General features: G+C 42.7%; 3 protein-coding genes across 9 annotated transcripts in view; all 3 read left to right on the forward strand.

The window, feature by feature from the left end:
* Positions 1–19,616, forward strand: part of LOC126557127 (uncharacterized) — a 402,968-nt gene that overhangs the window by 69,464 nt on the left and 313,888 nt on the right. The window lies entirely within an intron of this gene.
* LOC126556727 (cubilin) overlaps positions 1–19,616 on the forward strand; it is a 68,572-nt gene that overhangs the window by 37,647 nt on the left and 11,309 nt on the right. For 5 of the 6 annotated variants that reach the window (XM_050212189.1, XM_050212190.1, XM_050212192.1 and 2 more), the window contains 2 exons: positions 17,247–17,366; positions 19,010–19,187. In XM_050212189.1, the coding sequence (XP_050068146.1) occupies positions 17,247–17,366; positions 19,010–19,187 (298 nt within the window). The remainder of the gene's footprint in view (positions 1–17,246; positions 17,367–19,009; positions 19,188–19,616) is intronic. The other variant, XM_050212191.1, reaches the window with a different exon arrangement.
* Positions 15,675–16,313, forward strand: LOC126559060 (calaxin-like). The gene has a single exon (XM_050215165.1). The coding sequence runs from the start codon at positions 15,675–15,677 to the stop codon at positions 16,311–16,313; it is 639 nt and encodes a 212-aa protein (XP_050071122.1).

The following is a 19,616-nucleotide window of genomic DNA, read 5'->3' on the forward strand; positions in this document are numbered from 1 at the left end:
CGGTTTTTTTTCGCCGGGTTCGAGATGGCACGATTTACAGTGACCACCAGCATTTGTCAGTAAAGAGGCGGAGATGGTTTTTTATTTCATAACACAAGTGTGGCTTTAACGCGAAAATAATATTGGTTTGAAAATGTGTGTCTTTCTTATTTTGTTAATATTATTTACAACAATGTTAGATTATAGCTTGTTTAACTTTTAAAAACTTTAACAACCCACAAATTTTAATAAACTACTTGCATTTAAAGTCACACAAAAAAATTCACGTACGCTCCTCTTCTATCGGTAGCATCCATAATTGAAACCCGAGATGAACTGTGGACCATTGACGAGAAATTTAACAACCATCCCGTCGCGTCAGAAACCCTCCCATGCTATACCACGCCGATGCTGGCAAACGAACGATTCTTTCATTTCCGTTTTTCATTCGTACAACGTTTAAGGATAAGAGCAGCGGCAGCAACAGTAGAAAAATGGGAAAACCTCCGCCCGGGTTTATCTGGATGCACTAGATCCGTGTTTGAGTATGTGTGTGCATGTTGGCGGGCACACCGACACCGAATGCCCGTGAAAGTTCGATCAAATTAAAAACCACTATCGATTTGTGGGAGCAGAATGGAACGACGGTGATGGAATCTGTTTGCACTGTTGGAGTGAAAGAGAGCCACTGAATGGAGGAAACTTGGGAAAGAAACCCTACTCTACTTAGTGTCTGCTTGGCGTTCGGCTGTGAAAAGCTGCCGATGATGATAAAGCCTGACTTCCTTTCGTTGGTTGGTTTGGTGTTATCGAACGAATCCGGTGCACGTTGTGCACGTTGCAACCGAACGCGTTGGCACGTGAATCTAGGTGAAGGATGCTAGCGCCAACGTTACAGCAAGCGTCCTATTAATGACGTCTCTATAATCTTGTGACTGTGACGTTCTCTCCTTCTCTCTCTCTCTCTCTTTCTCTTTGTCCCCTGACAGCAAAAGGGTTTTGGGGAAGGAATAGTTTGGCCCAGTTCTATGTCCAACTTGTTCGTCCTTCTCTGTCGCACGTGAGCTAACGAGACCCGTGGGAGATGGTACTCCTAATGCCTGACTGTCACCCCAGCTTTCAAGTTCATCCATTGTCCGTCCCTCTCCGTCTTTTTTAAGCAAGCGTGCTTAATGGAATGCACTTCTGGACTTGTGTTATTGTTTTGATGCTCGTACCAGCGAGCGATCACGCGCACTTGATACGCTTTCGTTAGCCTTTTCGCGTTTGCTTCATGCCCGGCCGCTCGATTGCTTCCGAAGCCCGGCCATTGTTCTGCACCAACCCCCGGTGTGCGTCTTCATGCTTTTGTGTGTCTTCATCCGTGGCCTTCTATTCTTTTCCGATCTCTGCATTCTTTCTTCGGCGCACGTTAGAGTGTGCTTTAAGTTGGCCCAACCAACCAACCAACCAACCGAGAGTGCAGTGTATGAAGGTTGTTTATTTCCTTCAGCCCTTCCGGTATCTTATTAGCGGATGGGTGTTTCACGGAAGTGCGCCTTTCTGTGAAGCGAATAGGCACGATGCATACGCTTCCGGTGTGTACGTGTATGTGTCTGTGTGTCTGTGTGTGTGTGTAAGTACCGGTCGTTGCGCTTTTGTTGGAACCACTTCAGCTGTCAAACGATTGCACAGTGCGCGCTCTTGGCAGGATGATGGGTGCACCGGGTTTGATGTGCTCCAAGGTTAGCCATGAAGCTACTTGGAGAGGCGCGAGGAGCGATATAGTGAAGAGACAAAGCCGAGACAGTGCCAGTGGAGCGGTCTTTACCTTCCGGTAGAGTGATGCTGCACAATGTGTAATTATGTGCAACGGCACTGCACTGGCTGTATTTAATCATACTCCGACGGTTGGTTTCATCGGTCGGAACGTTTCATTTTGCATGTGTTTGTGGGTGCGCTTGTGTATGTGTGTGTGTGTCACTTTTTACCATCCTTTTTGGAAAAAAAGACACCCTTGACGAATCGCAAGGGTTGCAATGGAGAGGAGGAATATTTTAAGCATTTGTATGCAACAGAACAATAGAGGATTGATTGTGTTTGTGCGAAAAAGCTTCAACTGTCACATCGTTTTGCATGAATCGTTTGCAACGTTGCAAAGACCGGTGGTTCATTATATCATTTTTCCGTTTAGCTTAAAAGAAGTATAACTTTCTATTGTAAGGACGTGAGAGGACTCCATATGATCCGTATGGTATAAAAATGCTGAGACTGAGATGCAAATTTTTCGCATACTTTACGATGGCATATGAACAGTTTCGTGAAATATGTACCTACACCGTCAGCTAATAATTACCTCGATTGGTACCAGTGTTGGTGAGCATAATTTCGATCGTTGTTTGAACAGGCTCGCAATGCAAACAGCGCTTTGTTCGGATGGTTTTAATCGATGAGCACAGTCTGAATGAAAAGTTATAGGAATTGAACAGCACAAAGGCAGGAAGGAAACGGACATAAACATACTGCTCGTTCTTGTTTTCGCTCATTGTTACAAGTGTTCCACATACAAGCGTTACTGGGTGCAGGATAAAAGGTACGGACAGTTAGGTGTACGATACAGTTACGATCCGTTTCAAACAACAAATAATAACCATACCACAGAACAAACAGGCACACGATGAAAACGATCTGCAAGCCCCAAACCCCTAGCTCAGATCCGTTCAAAACGAAGCGTATGCATGAATCGTGCGCCCTGCGTATCGCATAACAATTATCGATAGGACTCAATAGAAGTATAGCATGTTGAACCGTATTTACACTGATTAAAATCCACCATAGAAATGCATACAGCCGGAAAAAAGGGGGGATATATAGTAACAAAATGTATCTACACGTGAATGTTTTTAAATGGATAACAGTTGCATGTATCATTGTCTCAAGGATTTAGTACCGAGCGAAATCGATGTTTACCTGTGTAACAGTACTCCTCCTCCAAGCCCACAGAACAGAAAGAAAGTAAGAAAAAAAAGCACACCAAAAAAGGCTCCACTGTTTCACACGGAGAGAATGGTGGAACAGGAACAGTGAAGGGCAAAGTCCGGTCGATACTAACACCGAAACCGAACGACACGCGCATAGCTCATACCAAAACAATCCATCTGTGTAAGTAGTGTAAGTTATATTGATACCTGTTTGCTCAACCCAGCGCACACACGGAAACACTCACAGAGATACATACAGCATAACACAGGACGTCGTTGCGAAGAGCATGGTTTTGTCTTGGAGTTGGAATGGACAGGAAATGTGTTTTTTTGTTTGCGTGTGCGGAAACGCGATCGGTAATCGGAAGCAATGAAGATGCAGGCCCGCACACTGCAGAAGTTGGGAAGTATAGGTACGATTGAAGGAAAATACAAAGCGAAACCAATATGTGAACCTGATAATGAATGATCGATGCGTTCCGATCGGTGCAAATGAAGATTAATAAACGAAAAGTTAAACATTAATCGTTAAACGTGTTGTGTTTTCTGGGTTTATTTTTTCTCTTCCACATGATAGTCTTTGGTTATAGTTTTCCGTATGTAAAATAAAAAGGAATTAGCAGCGAAGTAATTGCTGGACACATGGCCGGTTTCAAAATAGCTCTCCAATGTATACTCTCCAAATAGCACCGGAAACCCAATTTCATAGAAAAATGGCGTTATGTGTGTGGGACATTCTTTGAACTTGTACGGGGGTTTGTTTTATTTTGGGTGAACTAATCGTTTGACTGGTTGTATTATTATGCGACAACATGATAGAGCCCAAAATAGGGCTGCCCAAAAAAAAAATGAAGAATCATCGTTATCGCGTCGAATCATGCCGAAACACAAGGAGAAACCGAGAAACAATAGGAAATGCGGATGACTCGACAAACTTAGACAATCTGAACGTGTCTGTTGGATCACACCCGGGGGTAGATAATTTTTAGCACCAGCGTATGCTCCGGTTATGCCTATTGCTGATCGTTCGTGGTATAACAATATGGCAATCGTAGTGTGGTGTTTGTAGAAGTGTCCAAATGACACTGTCACTGATGCTTTTCGCTTAAGTGAGCAAATGGTGATTGATTGTGAAATGTCGCTTAGGTAGTAGGGTAGTGTTTTGCTGTTGCAGTTATTTGTAAGATTTCACTATTAAATTTGATTGAATTTTACATGCTGAATATGTTGAATATTTTGTACGCTGCCACAACTGTCGATCGTTGTCACAACTGTCGATCGTTGTTTTAAATTTGTTATTGATGATATGATTATAGCATTCTTCGAATGTTTTCAGTGTAATTATAGAGTAGAATAAAATAATTCCGCAAGGAATTTTCTTGAAAGAATTAAATAGAATTCTTCAAGTAAGGCTGTAAACCTTTCAACCATCTTTACCAAACAAGATACGGAGAGAATAAAGTCTGAACCATTGGATACTTCAAATGCTATGTTTCAATTAGTTTCTACTTGGCTTTAGAAACTACCAGATCACGCCGGCCATTGAATGGCTTACAATGGAATGGCTTATTGTCGCCCTATCGCCGCACATCCTTTTTCCATTGTATTATTTACTTTAAAAACATTGTTTGAGACTTTATGCGGCTTTTAAATGGCAACAAAAATTGATTGACAAAAACCTTCTCTCCGATTCACAATCGTCGTTATCAACCTAAAACGAGTTCTTTCACAACACGCGTTGTTTCTCTATCACTGGCTTTTGTGAGTGCTTATTCACATTATGTCAGCACAAAGATCTCTTTGCAAACTATCCCCAAGTGAAGGCAAAGTTCCACTTTTTACCGATTCTCCAAGCGACATTTAACGTTCGCATAAAAATAGAATAAGCAACACTGGTGCTTTTGCTGTGTGCATTTGTGATTCCCGCTTTCTTCGCGGTGAAATTTATTCCCTATTCATTCAGCGAATCGCTGCGAGCTATGTCGAAAACCGATGTGCAAAGACCTGCAAGCATTTAATGAGCACTTTTGCCCATTCCGAAAACAGAAACAAGCAAGAAACGGGTAAGAAGTACTGGGCGTCTCCATGGTGGCGAAACGAAACGCATGAAATGTGTCTCAATTTTCTCCGTGAAACCCATTTGCGTTGGTGTGTGTGTGTGTGTGTTTGTGTGCGATTTTTTTATATATATAAAAGCATGAAACAACGACGGAAGGCACCATTTGTGGGATGGTGATACAACGCTCAAAATCTTTTCCCTAGAACTAGGCTAATACTATGGACTGAGCTTTTAATGCTTTCGCCAAATAGCTCGGATTCCGGTGGGCCGCTATATTTAAAACCACCCAATTCTACCCAAAGTCGTTGTCTTATTTTAGGGGTTGGATTCGTTTCGATGTTTTGTGCGCTTGGGTGTGGCTCCGTCAAGCGATAATGATAATGACGAGGGAGGCGATGTTTTGCGGGAATGGGAATATGGAGACAAACAAATGCACTTGGTATGGATGGTAGTGGGTTTGTTTGCTTGTTTTGTATGGATGTTTGTATGTGTGTGTGTGCACGCATGTTCTTGTTTCATGGGAGAAGTTACGGCTGGGTATGTGTTCTGCGAGCTTATCACAGTGACGTAGTTGAGTTGCGTTGATGAACGAGAAGCTACTCATGTAGAGGTTGAGGTAACCATAATGGAGTAGGATTACGTTTGCTCGACGCTAATCGTTGATAAGGAAGTCCAAAAGACAAGCAAAGCATGGTGAAGATAAAATCCCAGATTAAGGGATACCGTTTCGCTGGTTTTCGTGTCGTACTGTAAGCGAAGATTATTATTTTCCTATTTATGTAACTCTTCACTCAAACGTCCAACATATTGGACACAAAAAGATAATTACGTGCGTACTGAAAGTGAATATTAAAGCTCTGTGGTTTGGGTTTTTCTGTTATCACACTTTTTCATCATTTAATTAATACTCAACCTTTCACTTGTGAGTCCTTGTGAAGGATCCTCCTCCGTCACAAAATTGACTGTGAAAAGGAAATGAAGAAATAAAACCACAGTGATTCCGGATGCTTTAACAGAGAAAAATGAGTTCAAAACCAACGGATAGCAAGAATAGATACTTGCTTTACGTCCACTACGCCCAACGGCAAGTCCAGTAGAGTAGAGACCCTTTGGCTCCATTAACCATTCACACACCATGACGGTATGGCGCTACTTTTCCTGCAGCAGAGAGAGAGAAAAAAAGGGCGAAGTGAATCATTTATTACCACATCACAACGGTGAAGCCCGTCATCAATGGATGCAGACCTCGTGATGTACGAATCACACGATAAGGATGATGGTCATGATGATGATGATGGTTTGCATGTCTGGTGGAAACTGTAAGCTACCTCAGCCCTTTACGCTTTCGTCACAGCAGGGCAAATCTAATTTTAAACTTTGTCCCCTCGATTCCAACTGAAGGTTCACTTCGAAGGTTTCGCTTTAACGAACAGACGAGCTTGTGATGGTGGTGGTTACCGTTTTTTTTTCTTTCCTTCCTATACCTCTGGACCCTGGATTGCTTTAACGGATGTGTTATGCGAGGCGTGGTGGTTTTGGTTTGTAAAATCCGTGACTGACGCTAATGGTAGAAACGGTACTTTAAATAAATCCCAAGATGTCGGTCAGCCCGACGAAATCACAGCAAAACCGGGCACCTTAAATTGTTCGTGTTTCTGAATTGTTGTCATGTTCTGCCGATGGAGGCGCCTGGTGCTTAATAGCGATGAAGCGATTAAATGCAAAAGCACCAACCGACTGCTAAGCGATAGTACGAATGTGACCAAACGGCATAAGAATTCGATGGGGCTACAAGCTACAGCATCACAAACCTGTCACTTTCAACGATAGTTGTGTGAAATTTATCGGAAAATTATTCATGATAGTTACGGACAGCCGTGAAGCCAGTGTTCGGGTTTCAGCTTGCCGTTGGGAAGGCACGGAACGTGACGGGTGCAATGTAACGGGGAAGTTGTCATAAACGTAGACAGTTGTGAGTTGATACTGGGCACTTGCTGCGCGTGTGTTGCTGATGGTTTTATCGGGGTACCATAATCGGATCCTATTGCTCGATCGTTAAATGTGTACAGGAAGCGGACAGAGCTGTTGTTGCCGAACAGTCCTAGCGATGGAGAATTAAGTGGCTAACCCCAGAAAAATTGGGGAAAATTTGGTGGAATCAAGTTGAATAGCAAAGTTTTAGTCGAAGCTGTTAAAGCTGGTTGCATTTAGGGACATTCTATAGATTCCTACTATAGAACTCAATGGTGTAGCTAAAAATTATATTTTCCTTTAAACTCATTTACTTTAATCTTAATCGTCGAATAAGCGAAATCAGAGAGAGCGAGAGAGAGAGAGAGCTACACCGTACCATGTAATGCCAACTTCTTATTTGCACAGTGACATTCTAGTATTTGCATTGCGTACAATGTTTCGCGTACGAAAATTGTTTCTTCTGCGTACTTTTGCTTCTTGTGTGTGTGCGCGCGCGCTGGAGAAATCCATCAAAAATTATGTTTGACAAACAACAAATATTTATCTCACCGAGGTGATCGTCGCCGGCTGGTATAGGGCAGATTTGTGGAGCCACGCAACACCGACCGGAGGCGCACTATTTTCCATCTCACCGATCCGGCTCGAGAGTGATCTGCGACAGGAGTGATTGGACGCAATTAAACGGTAGGCATACCTTTCGACTTGTCGGCCATAGCGTACTGGGTGTATCCGTGCAACTGAATCCAGTCCCTAGGTTTCGTTCCAACTCAGTTGACACTAAATGGACGGATGGATGGATGGATGGATGGATGCTTCATTACCGTTTCACCCGAATAAGCTTTTCAAGCGCGCAAGACAAAACGATGGTGGGATGAGAAATTTTTATTATTTATTGTTATCCGGCGTGGTAGCGAAAGTGTGTGTTCTAGGGACCAAAAAAGGGAAGAAAGTATTTCTTCCAAGAAAAAAGCTCGTGCAAAATGGAATGAAGGCGAGCGGCGACGCCTTCATGAGACTAGGACGGCAAGGCTGTAGGATTTTGAGCGATGGTTTAATTTCCTTTCCTTTCTTTTGGATGTAGCGAGTGCACCTTGAAGCTGAAGAGCAAAAAGCGAGAAAAAGAAATGTCATTAAAAATGGAACCTATGCGACATTTCTTTGTTGCTGTCAAATGGAAAAAGTGACAGAAGGTTGTATTGTATGTCACTGTTACTACAGCGAGTGGAAGAGAGTTTTTGGGGCTTTTTTTTTAGAGTGACATTTTAAAGGAGCACAACATGTAGTTGCATTATTTAAAATGTATTGAAAAATGGTTCACAAACAATAAGGGTAGTTTCAAAATCAACCACGAGTTAGTATTTATGTATTTGACGAGCTATTATTGTCAATATATGCAATAAAAAGGATAAAAAATTAGTAAGTTAATGATATTTATACAAAATACAACAATAACTTCTGCCTAGCTGTGTAGAAAAAAGAGAAAATAATACAAAAGTTTCATTTAGTCATTTTACCTTTGAAACTGCTGTTAGAGTTAAGCAAATTCAATCAATATTAAAACTCGGTTAAATGTAAAACGTTCACAGAAAAGTCCGAACCGAATGAAACGCTATTGAAATGGCGCACAATTTCACCGTTTACTGAGCGGAAAACAGTCGGCGTACTGTTTGTATCGCTTTTGCAGTGAACAACTCTGCGAGCCAAAAAAAAAAAAAATCCGCTAGTTATCATCAGTGGACGAAATGAAGCAATCCATTCAATCAACATTCAATCAGCTTCATTCATCAGGTTTCCCGAGCGTGTCGAGTGTCCTCGAGCGCTCTGCAGCTGCAGCTGCACACGTTTCTGCAGCTCTTGGCATCGGTGGGCTTGAAGCTACCGCCAAACACGGACTGTGTGGGCAAACTTGAGCCGAACCGACGTGCAAAAGGATGTACTGGCTTATCAGTAACGCAAAGCTGTGTCAATGAAAATCATCGAGCTTCCCATCCCAGTGTGTGTAAAGAAATCCTGAGACACACTGGGTAGGGGTTGAAAATATGTTGTTCCCATTTTGTACGCGCACATTCGCCCGAGGTTCGCATGAGGCACGAAAGGCAACCGTGTGTGTGTGTGTGTGTATGTGTACCGTGATTGGTTTGGTTGTAGACTCGTCCTGTTGAAGTATCCGATGCTCATGCAGTTGTCGTCTGTCCGCTGGGAGATGAATCGATATGCATCGTTCGGGTGGAAAGGGTCCGGAGAGGTTGGATTATGAGTCGGTCGTACCGTGTCGTACCGTTCGAGCAGCTGTTATAGTGTAAATCGATTCAGCTCCCTGATTCCCGGACTGTCAGCTCGGTGAGCTAGGGTGTGTGTGTGTGTGTTTGTGGGCGAAACCGAGAGTGCTAGATCGGATGCCATCTTGATATGGGTTGCATGGATGTTGGCTAAAATTTCATCCTCCAATAGCGGTCTTGTGGCGGGGTCCCACTGTAAGAGTACACGTACAATAACTCAACTTTAGCCACACCAATCCGGGGGACATCTTGGAAAGTCATATAAACACATACACACGCACACGTAGTCCGTAACCCACGTCAACGCTTCTAATCACAATCAATTCCATTTCCTTCGTCCCAGTCCGGGGAGGTGATCACCACCGTTCTGCCCCATCGTTAGTGAACCATTTTGCCGAGCCGAGTTTGAATTTAAGGAGCAGATATACACTTTTTTCTGTTTAGTTCCTCTCAGTATCATTCCTCGGAAGATGCCCTTTTTTGGTCGTCAAGTGGAAAGGGAGTTGGTCGGAACTTCCCGGTTTTCAGCTCACGTTCGCTGTTTGTCGGGGCGCAATATCCCTGGATAAGGTGGTCCCTTTCCGCACACCATTCATCGATGGGATACCGATAATGGAAACAGGCCCGATGACGTAAAAATGGACCCGCTAGGTACGAGGATGTGAAGGTACAGGCACGTAACAAAAGAAGCAAAAAAAAAGGGGGAGGGAAAACAAGATTAAGTATCTAGAAAAGATGTGGCAGATGTGTTGGTATACCTTTTGCCCCTTTTCCCAGCCTTTACAGCCTGAGTCACCCTGATCACATCGCCATCGAATTTTCCGCCTATTGCGTGGTTTGAAGGAAAGGTAGTAGATTCGAAAATTTTTAATCGAACCGAGATTAACTTTCCTCCGAACAACAATCAATCGATCTTGATCGTATCGGAACGCTGGGTGAGTGTGTAATTTCAGAAAGATTTTGTACCGCCACCGTATAAGGTAAAACAGTAAGACATTTTTTGCCGTTTGTGTTGACTGGCACACTGAAGGAAAAAAGAAGCCTTCAAGGAGAAAACCTGGAAGGATGGTGCGTAACAAGTAATTTATTATCGTTCGCCAGATTCTAAGTATGGGGTGCCGGGATAGTATCGGGCCGAATGAAAATGGATTTCAATTTTGCCGCAAGTTCCTGCGCCTGAATTAATTGTACCGAAAAAGTAATGGCAACCATTTTATTAATGATGCTTTTTGCTTACCTATATTTTATCTTTTTGTGTTTTCTTTTCCCTTTTGCAGGTAAGTTTTCGACACTCGGCACTCGGAATGATGGGCGACGTTCTTAGGCTACAAACAGTGTGGTTGGTAAATTGTTCTACGAGTTGCAAAGCGTATTCCGCTAGGATAAGTATTTCAAACATAAAACGAATGTGTTGCTAAAAGGAGGAAATCGGAGCTAAGAAACTGTCCGTACTAGAGGAAGGATTAATGTTTTCCTCCCCACGGGGGACTCTGTATACACGTTTAATTGTTTTGTGCGTGTACAACTCAAACTTCTGACGAATTCAGATGCATTGTTTTGTTCAAACGGTTTTGGAAATCGTGTGGTACTACCGTTATAGTTTCCTTCGCTCCCAGCCGAAAGCTCGTTTTATGTAGTCACGACAAAGTACATCACAATTGTAGATTTTTCATCGCTATTCTAACCGCTTTCCAGCAACACCACAAAGCGTGGTTGTTTGGTCGGTTGAGGTTTTTTGGAGTTGCTATACGGTAGGGTCACCTAACCACACCAGTGTGGTAAGAAATTTGTTTATTGAAATATTTTACGACCCTCCAGCCCGTGGATGGGATATGTTTTTGCTTGTTCTATATGCCCTGTTGGTACAATCACGCATGCACGAACAAGCGATGTGCAATGTGGCAATGGCTGGAAGGGCATGTAGTGCGTGCGACTCCAGATGTAGTGGTTGTTTGTGCTTCCGGGTGCCTTTAAATCACTTGGAAGGATGTGGCACGAGACCAACCAACAAAATTGGAAATATTTTTTGCTCAGTTAACTGAGTCATATGGTGCGTTTTTTTTTAATTTACGTTTCCGATCTCGGGAAACTGGTGTTTTTTGAAGAAAAGGAAGGTATTTCATGGAGCTTTAGGCGCGTTAAATGACTGCAATGGTTCTTGTGTTGAGATTTTGCTTTGTTTTTCACGTAACTTTATTACAAATCATTTCAATTTATGGTTACAAATTAAATGTGTTGTTGGTGCCTCATTCCTAAATCATGTAGAATGCGTAACCTCAGAATAATTCATTACCCTTGTTGCGATACTATATTGATATAAATGACAGCCTGTAACTAATTGAAAGATCAGACAAATTCCGTGAAATATTTATCGCTTTTAAGAAAACTTTTGACAGCTAGAATTTGTCGCGAAGTGACATTGATGTGCCTAATTGTGATTTCAGATCACATGCCTTTTGTATCTGATACTTATGATTTTACAGTTCATTCTACACCTGTTCCGCAAAGAAGTCATCACAAAGTCCACTAGGAACGTATGGCCATGACCTTACACTGCTATCCTCTGTGGTTCTTTAATGAAGTCAGGCTACCGATCCGTGCCGCTGTCAGCTTCGATTGATTAACATTAATTATTCACACGCACATCGCCTTCTGGTGCTGGTCAATGCAGAGTTTTGATGGACAAATTGTGACCACCAGTATTAACATGCTGTTAACACACACACACATATACTCACATATTGAGCTGACATTTAAGCTCCCGGGTTCAGTTAATGAATGGTCACATCATTCCAAACAGCAACCCAATAATGCGAGGTGACAACTAGTCCAAGATGTTTAAATTGACCCAATTTCTTACCGAACTGCTGTGTGAGGCATTACCTTCCCTGTCCATGATCCGGGTTTTCAGCCATCAAAAGCATCGAACGCAAGGGGTAGGTTGATTGAATTTAAATTATTCAGTCGCTTCGAACATGGTGCTCGTGTTGTGTATCGTTCGTGCGGATTTCATTAGCTCAAGCTATTGAGAGGTTTGCACGGGGAAGCAACCAAGATCTGAGCTATTTAATGTCATCCACGTTGGCAAAAGGGCAACGGGGGGCGATGTCGGTATCCGACCGTATTCGACTTTGATTTCATATTTGAAAGCTTTTCTCATTACTTAAAGTGATGGGCTGTGGAGCCTCTTTCTCTTTGGTTCGCAATTAAGGTCATAAATTAAATGGATTGGAAAAATTAATTTAAATAGGAGAAAAACATTCGGTTGAAGTGTTTTATGCATTTGGTATTTATTTTAATTTCGTTACCTATGCTCTCGGATGCTCTTACTAGAAATATGGGTTTCAAAAACATGTAAAAACATTTTTACTCATGCAATGCTGCTGTACTTTGTTGCTAGAATTTTAATTGTGATGTGTGAATTAAATTTTCCAATCACAGGTTTTTGATTTCTTCATACGATTTGGTGCTGGGCGAGACAAAGGTATATTGAAAATTGATGGAAATTTAATGAAGCAGCCAAACCTGTTGGTAAAAATGACACTTTTTCCAGCAAAACGTTTTCCCTTCTAAAAAGCTTCATGTTACCATCAGAATTCCGAAAATCAATCACCCTCTGTCTGTTCAATCGTTTGGGAATTGTCGTGCGAATTTTATGTCAAATTCACCGTGAAGAGTTATGAGCTATTACAGTTTCATGGAGTTGGATTTTTTTTGTCTTGTGTACAAGAAATAAGACAAAAAGGGCATTTTTATCTCAATCTGTTATGTTAGCTGGTAATTAAATAAATCCTAGCTCGTTTTTTTTTCGCCCAAACAAGGTTTATTTTATTTTGTATTTCATTTTGTGTGCGCGTGTGTGGCAATTGTGTGAATTGTGAAATATTGCCTCACCAATCATTCTACAGCGAGTGAAACCGGCATTCAAATATCGCCTTGTTGACGTGTTAGCCCTGTGGAAAGGTGGATAGTAGAAGAAGCAAACAAAACCCAAAAAAAAAAAAGAAAAGCTTGAAACCATTCTTGCTCGGGGAAAATCGCTCTCGCTTTCACTGTTTCACTGAAACCGAGGTTTGACCGGATTTCCATATGGATACGGGTAGGCAATTTAGTGTTTGTGAACGGGCGTGCCTACCTACGTCATACACGTCCGTTCCCATTTCTCGGCATCAGCATCGATGGCACGTGAGTGTGTTACCTAATTTGAATATAAATAACATCCGATTCCACACGCATCTTTATGAAGCACGAAAGAGCGAGAGAGAGAGAGAGAGATAGAGAGAGAGAGAGAGAGAGAGGGGATAGAGAGAGGGAGAGAGGAGGAAAGCATCACATACCACGTTGGTGGGGGTGATCGTGAGCTGTATGCGGTGAGGAAATATTGTCACTGAATAATCATCATGATTTCCACGCCGCCACGCATAAAGTTTTTCCTCGCCCGGAACCGGTGGTCGTGGTGGTGAAAAACGATCGACAACGGCCCCCGGAGGCCAAACGGAAGCGCAATTTAAGTTCCATCATAAACTGTTCCGGTACACAGGATGCCCGGAAGTTCGGAATGGGCGGATAATACGAACGGAGGCAATGCTCGCGAAACGTGGAAGTGAGGTTATGTGCTTGTGCTTCAAACTTTAGCACTTTCAGGGCATTGAAAAACAAGCAGGAAAGGGTTGTCCCGATCACACTGTTGAGCGAATATAATAAAGGCATTGAGGTACTACACGCTATCCTGATTATTGTTCACAGAATCTTCCATGTTTATGATTCGCGGGACTGTGGTGAGGCACTGGAAAAGCATCTTGATCTATGGATTTCAATGTGTTCCTATGCAGTAAAGATGATTTCGTTTTATATTTCGAGATTGATTCCTCACAATTAATTGTAAAATCCTCAAAATGCTACGAAAAACCGGGAGATAGGGGATAGCAAAAAATCGTTTGCTGGCATAAAAGCAATCTGTTAAGCCCCGGTCAGGGATAAAGGATATCAGCAGGATTTATATCCCGTTTGGCTGTCCCTTTTGGTGCGGTGAAAGCTGCGAATTTTATTAGTACTTCGAAGTATATCGTACACTCAGCGTGTGAATTATGATAAATACTTAGCAATCGCTGGCGAACATTTCCGGATTACGTGTGGATTAAGTGATTTACGGGGCTGACTTGGCACGTAAGCTCACCATTCCATACTCACGTTTCCACTTTGAACTACCTACTTCTCTCTCTCTCTCTTTCTCTCTCTCTTATTTTCTCTCTCTCTCTCTCTATGTTCCTCACTTTACGTCTCCACTAAACGATTAATCCTTTTGCAACGTGTGCACAGTGGCCTTGCGACGCTTTGCGTCCGACGGATGCTACCGTAACTCATTTGCATCATCCCCATAGCGAACAAAAATTTCCATCCCAACCGTACCGTCGTTCCACAGTGCTCGGTGAATTATGGATTTCCAATTAGAAGTTTATTACCCGTAGCGTCCTGGACCTCCGCAGCACTCGGCACGATAAACCCCCGGTGGGAAAACTTTGAGCCCTCCCCCATTTAAACACCACGGCACTGGGAGCTTTAAGTGACACGGTTCGTGTTTTTTAAGGCCTCTGGCAAAGAGGGAAACACGGACAAATTACCATCCTGCTTGGTTGAAGAGGAGGTGGTGGGAATAGAGAGACATTGCGAGTGTAGGTGGGGTTTGGTGCTTTTATGTGTTTGTGTATGTGTGTGTGTTTTGGAGAAAGTAGTTGATTTGATGAAAATTTGGGACGCGTCGTAATTATGGAAATGGAATAGACATCCTCTAGTGTTGGGACTGGGACGCGATCGAGAGGTCGTGCCGGTCATCAAGTGGGAAAAGTTATCGTTTCGTGAGAATTTCTGGACCAAGTGTACCGAGATGAGTGGGTGAGATGGTAAACTGTGTAGCGAGCAGGAAAAAAGGACGATATTAAGAAGGTTAATTCAATTTTCCAAATAGCAGCAGGTGGCCTTGATGAAGTTCGGTGAAAACGTTCTATCCAGGTCGGCTTTGCCGGCAGTACTCAGAGCACGCAGAGGGCAGAACATGCTTGGATGTTTGAAAACTTTTCCATACCTTCGGTTTGCCATGCCAGACTTGCCAGTTGCTTCTCCGGTACGGTGTCGCTAAGGAGGAACCACGGGACAGGGAAATTAATATCAATTGCATCGTAAAAAAGCGTAATGCTAGTAATAAACGTTTTTCTTCCGACTTTGCACGAAGCATCCAGCGTTGATTAAGAAATGTGACCAAGCGTACTGTCCACACTTCGTTGCGAGCTGCTTTCAACTTAACTTTGCTGCACACCTGTGCGAGCCACTTTACTTTCTCGGTAAAACAACAAGACATAAACAATGTTGCTGTCGACGTCAAGTAGTCTGTGATACTTTCCGCTGACAGAAGGTGACAAACAAACCATGAACCTGGACGCAACACTCGACACGGCGGAGGAGATCCGGTTTCTAAGCAAGGTGAGCGGTCTGGTAAAGGGGCTGGCTCGTTCCACCCACTTCACGCACCAAGAGCTAGAGGTAGTGCTGTTGGTGTACTATAAAATTCTAAAGAGTGATCCGGACGCTGCTGGGGGACAAATTTCACGCCAGCAGCTAACCACCGTCTTTGATACGGCATTCGGTATCACAGATACGGCCGTTATAAGACGCATCTACGCTGCGCTGGACGGTGGCAACAGTTCGCACGTGTCGATGGAAACTTGGGCCCGGTTGGTGTCACTGTACGTGCGCGGTACGCTCGAGGAAAAGATCGCGTACTGCTACCGGGTGTATGACATCCAGCGCGAAGGGATGATAAGGCGTGACTATTTGATGATACTGTTGCGCGGATGCGTACGGCAGGAGGAAGGTGTCGACGAGGCGGTAAAGGATTTGGTCGATATCTTGATGACGCGGCTCGATCAGGATCGGGATGGGGCGATCTCGTTTGAAGATTATCGGAAAAGTGTGCTCGGAACGCCACTGTTGCTGGAATGTCTTGGACAAGCGCTGCCAGATCGGATCCATGTGGAAGCGTTTGCAACGACCTTTCTTGTGATTTAGTGGAGGTAGCAGTTCACCTTTCGAAACTATGCAGAACGGCGTGTGGAGATGTTGTAGAGGAGCAAATCAATGGTGTGCTAAAATAAATTCGCAGCGTTACTAGGATTAAGTGTGTTCTTGATTATATCAGCAAGATACGGAGTATACAATTCTTGGAGTCGAGGAAACCCACAAAAACCATTCTGTGTGGACCCATGTATACTACCGGATTTTTACAAGCATCTACCTCCACCCATGATCTGGAGGTCCCAGAGGTCCCTCGTCGTAGCTCAGTTTATACTTACTTAAGGTAGTTTGGTGTCTGAAATCCACGATTATGGTTGGTCTAATTACTCTTGGAGTTAATTAAACACTTGAAGAAATCAAAGGAGATGCCACTGTTGAGTCACTTATCTCGACTGGTGTCCGATCTAGCATTAAGTCGTTCTCGATATGTTTATAAATTCAGCCCCTTTCGGTATGTAACCTTCGTTATTGGTAGCCATCAAACATTGATAGAATTTTCTTGGCAATGTATGTCATTTTAAGAGTATATTGATAACTTCAACCCGTTGAAGTGTTGTAAGTTCTTCTCGGTGAAAATCTGGTTTGACATTTTCAAGATTAAAAGATCTAGTTGTAGATTCGTTTTATTTGCCATAAAGTTCTTCTTAATTTGTTGCGGAACTCAAACTCTATTCAGTAACATACCTCACAATTCTATACAGTAACTGTATTTTTGCCATCATAAAAAGCCATCTAAGTTACACAAATTCAACCTATTCGGTTGTTTTAAAAAAATCAGATCAGATTACCATGCCTTATTAAGTTCGTACTTTTGCAAATGTAATGTTAAGTCATCTTCTAACCTCTGTCTCTTCACTTCACCATTTCTCCCCACACTTTTTTCACACCATTCGGAAATCCCTTCCCTCGTACGCTCCTCTCTTCTAGTTGCCTCCGATGATGTAGATGTCGCTCAGCGCATAACCGCTAGTGCGTACACGGACTCGCGGTCCCGCATCTCGATGGTGCAGTATTTGGAGCCTCTATCCCGACCCACAAAGGCGCCAAGTATGTTGTTCACTTTCCTACTTTTGCTACTGTTACGCTAACTGTTGTTTGCGTTTACTTTGTTCGATTTAACGGCAGAGTTGTGTTGGTTTGTTTGTTTGTAAAAAAAAATAATAATATATATACTGTCTTTTACTAATCGTTTGTTTTGTTTGTGTTTTTCGGCCAACCGTCTCTTTTGCATCTCACCGGATCGTTAGTTTGTTCTGTTGTTTCGTACGCTCTTTTCTGCTCACCACTTTTATTAACTGTTGTTGCAAATTAATTTCCGTTGTACGTTGACGGATTCCGTTTTTATTAATGCGAAGCTTTGGAGTTGGAAGAGAAACAGATGGGACTGGCAAACAGCATAACAACAGCAAATCAGTATTGCTACTGCTGCTTAAACACTTTACCGAGCAACACATTGTTCTGCAGTCCGTTCAATTTTGCGCTGTGTTGCAATTCGCACACCACCACCCACCACCGTCCCACTTACCCCACTTACCCAACACAATCAAGCACTAGCAAGCATAAACATAAATCACATTGTTTTAACATTTCCAACCCACCACTCTCACTGGTGAACAGTTTAACCTCATTTTGCTTCATTTGTTTTTTGGTTGTAACTTTTCAATAAACACTAATAAGCGATTTAAGTTTCACCGGTGGTTTTCTCTCATGTAATTGTAGAAGAGAAAGGTATGTACATTTCACATACGCATACACCACCTTCACAACACCCAATCCGCCTCCTTCCGACGCGTCCCGTCCAAGTACACCCTTCACATACAGCTGTATTTGTTGCGTTTTGTTTCCGTAGAGTTTGGGCAAATTGTGTCGTATGTAGTAGTTTATTTTTTTGCTGTCGTTAGTTAGTAGCCCCATTAGAGTGCTTTCGATATGTCGTTGTGATGTTTCGCGTAAAGGGAAGTGTAAAGCTTTCACCATGAGAAAGGGCAGAGAGAGAGAGAGAGAGAGAGCACGTTGGGAATCTGTCCCGAAGTTGGGTTTTGGGTTTGGGCTTTTACTCTTCGCACCAACGGTTGTTTATGTGATTTTCGTAATTTAAGCGTAATCGGTTTCCAAACAAGCCAGTTCCGTTGTGCCGCAAGAGCGACATCTGACTCGTTTCTCGTCGATCAAATTGGAGGCAAATTGGAAAAGCAATGTTACACTTACAAATTACTATCATTGTGTAGTATAACCATTGCTTTCAGTAGTAAATGTTTTAGCTTTCATTGATTCTGTACGTAGTAGAGTGCGTGTATGTGTCGGAACACGGTGTGTGTGTGTGCGTGTGTGCGTGTCTGAGTGTAAATTCAAAATATTAAAGAAAAGCACGACAGCAAACACGAGCTGTCAGCAGCTGTTAGTACATTCAGTTCATAACCGAATTCCGCAAGTTAACAGCATCATCGATGATTGAAGGGTTTTATACCATTTTGTTCATGTACTAGCTTTTTTAAAGTTCCATAAACGCATGTGTGAATCAATCTGTATGTACGTGTGTATGTGTGTGAGCGCGCGCGAAAGCAAAAATAAAGCATTACATGTGAAAATTCTCTAATATAATAAAATAACCATGTTTTACCCCTTTCTTGTACACACTTTCCTATTTCTTCTTTCGTATTTTCACGCCAAACCACCATCACTACCACCAGAATGTGACCAGACGTTCGTGTCCCGGGCTGGTGGACCATCGAACGGAACGTTTAGCGCCCCGATGCTCTCCAACCCGAGCAATCACTCGCGACAGTGTCTCTACATCTTCCTAGCAGGTCCCGGGCAGCGTGTCGACGTGTCCTTCACGTCGTTCAGCCTGCGAGGAACGCCTCCAGAGTGAGTAATTGGGTCAAAGACGAAAGACGACGAATGGTGTACATGTTTGCCAATGCTTAAGCACTGTTAATAATCACAACACACGCGTGTTTATGTTATTCCTATCTGTGCAAAAAAAAAAACCTTTCACCACGCAAATGCAGAATTTAAGCGTAGGGCGTTATCGAAAACGGGCAAAAAATAAATTAATTAAATTCCATATAAAATTTTAAAATTGTCAAAAACCGTAAAGTAAACGCTAAGAAAAGTTGCCTCGTAATATTGCTTTGGTGTTTGTTAATGATGCTGTGTTTTACTTGTTCGCAATTAAATTGCTGTAGATTTGTTGTTAAACTGCAGAAAGAAGTAAATTTTACTATTAACATCAAATGTTTGTTCACTACTAAGCACACACTTATTTATGTTTACCATCAAAGTGAAAGTTTTGGC

The sequence above is a fragment of the Anopheles maculipalpis genome, chromosome 2RL, assembly GCF_943734695.1.
Source record: "Anopheles maculipalpis chromosome 2RL, idAnoMacuDA_375_x, whole genome shotgun sequence".
Classification (NCBI taxonomy): Eukaryota; Metazoa; Arthropoda; class Insecta; order Diptera; family Culicidae; genus Anopheles; species Anopheles maculipalpis.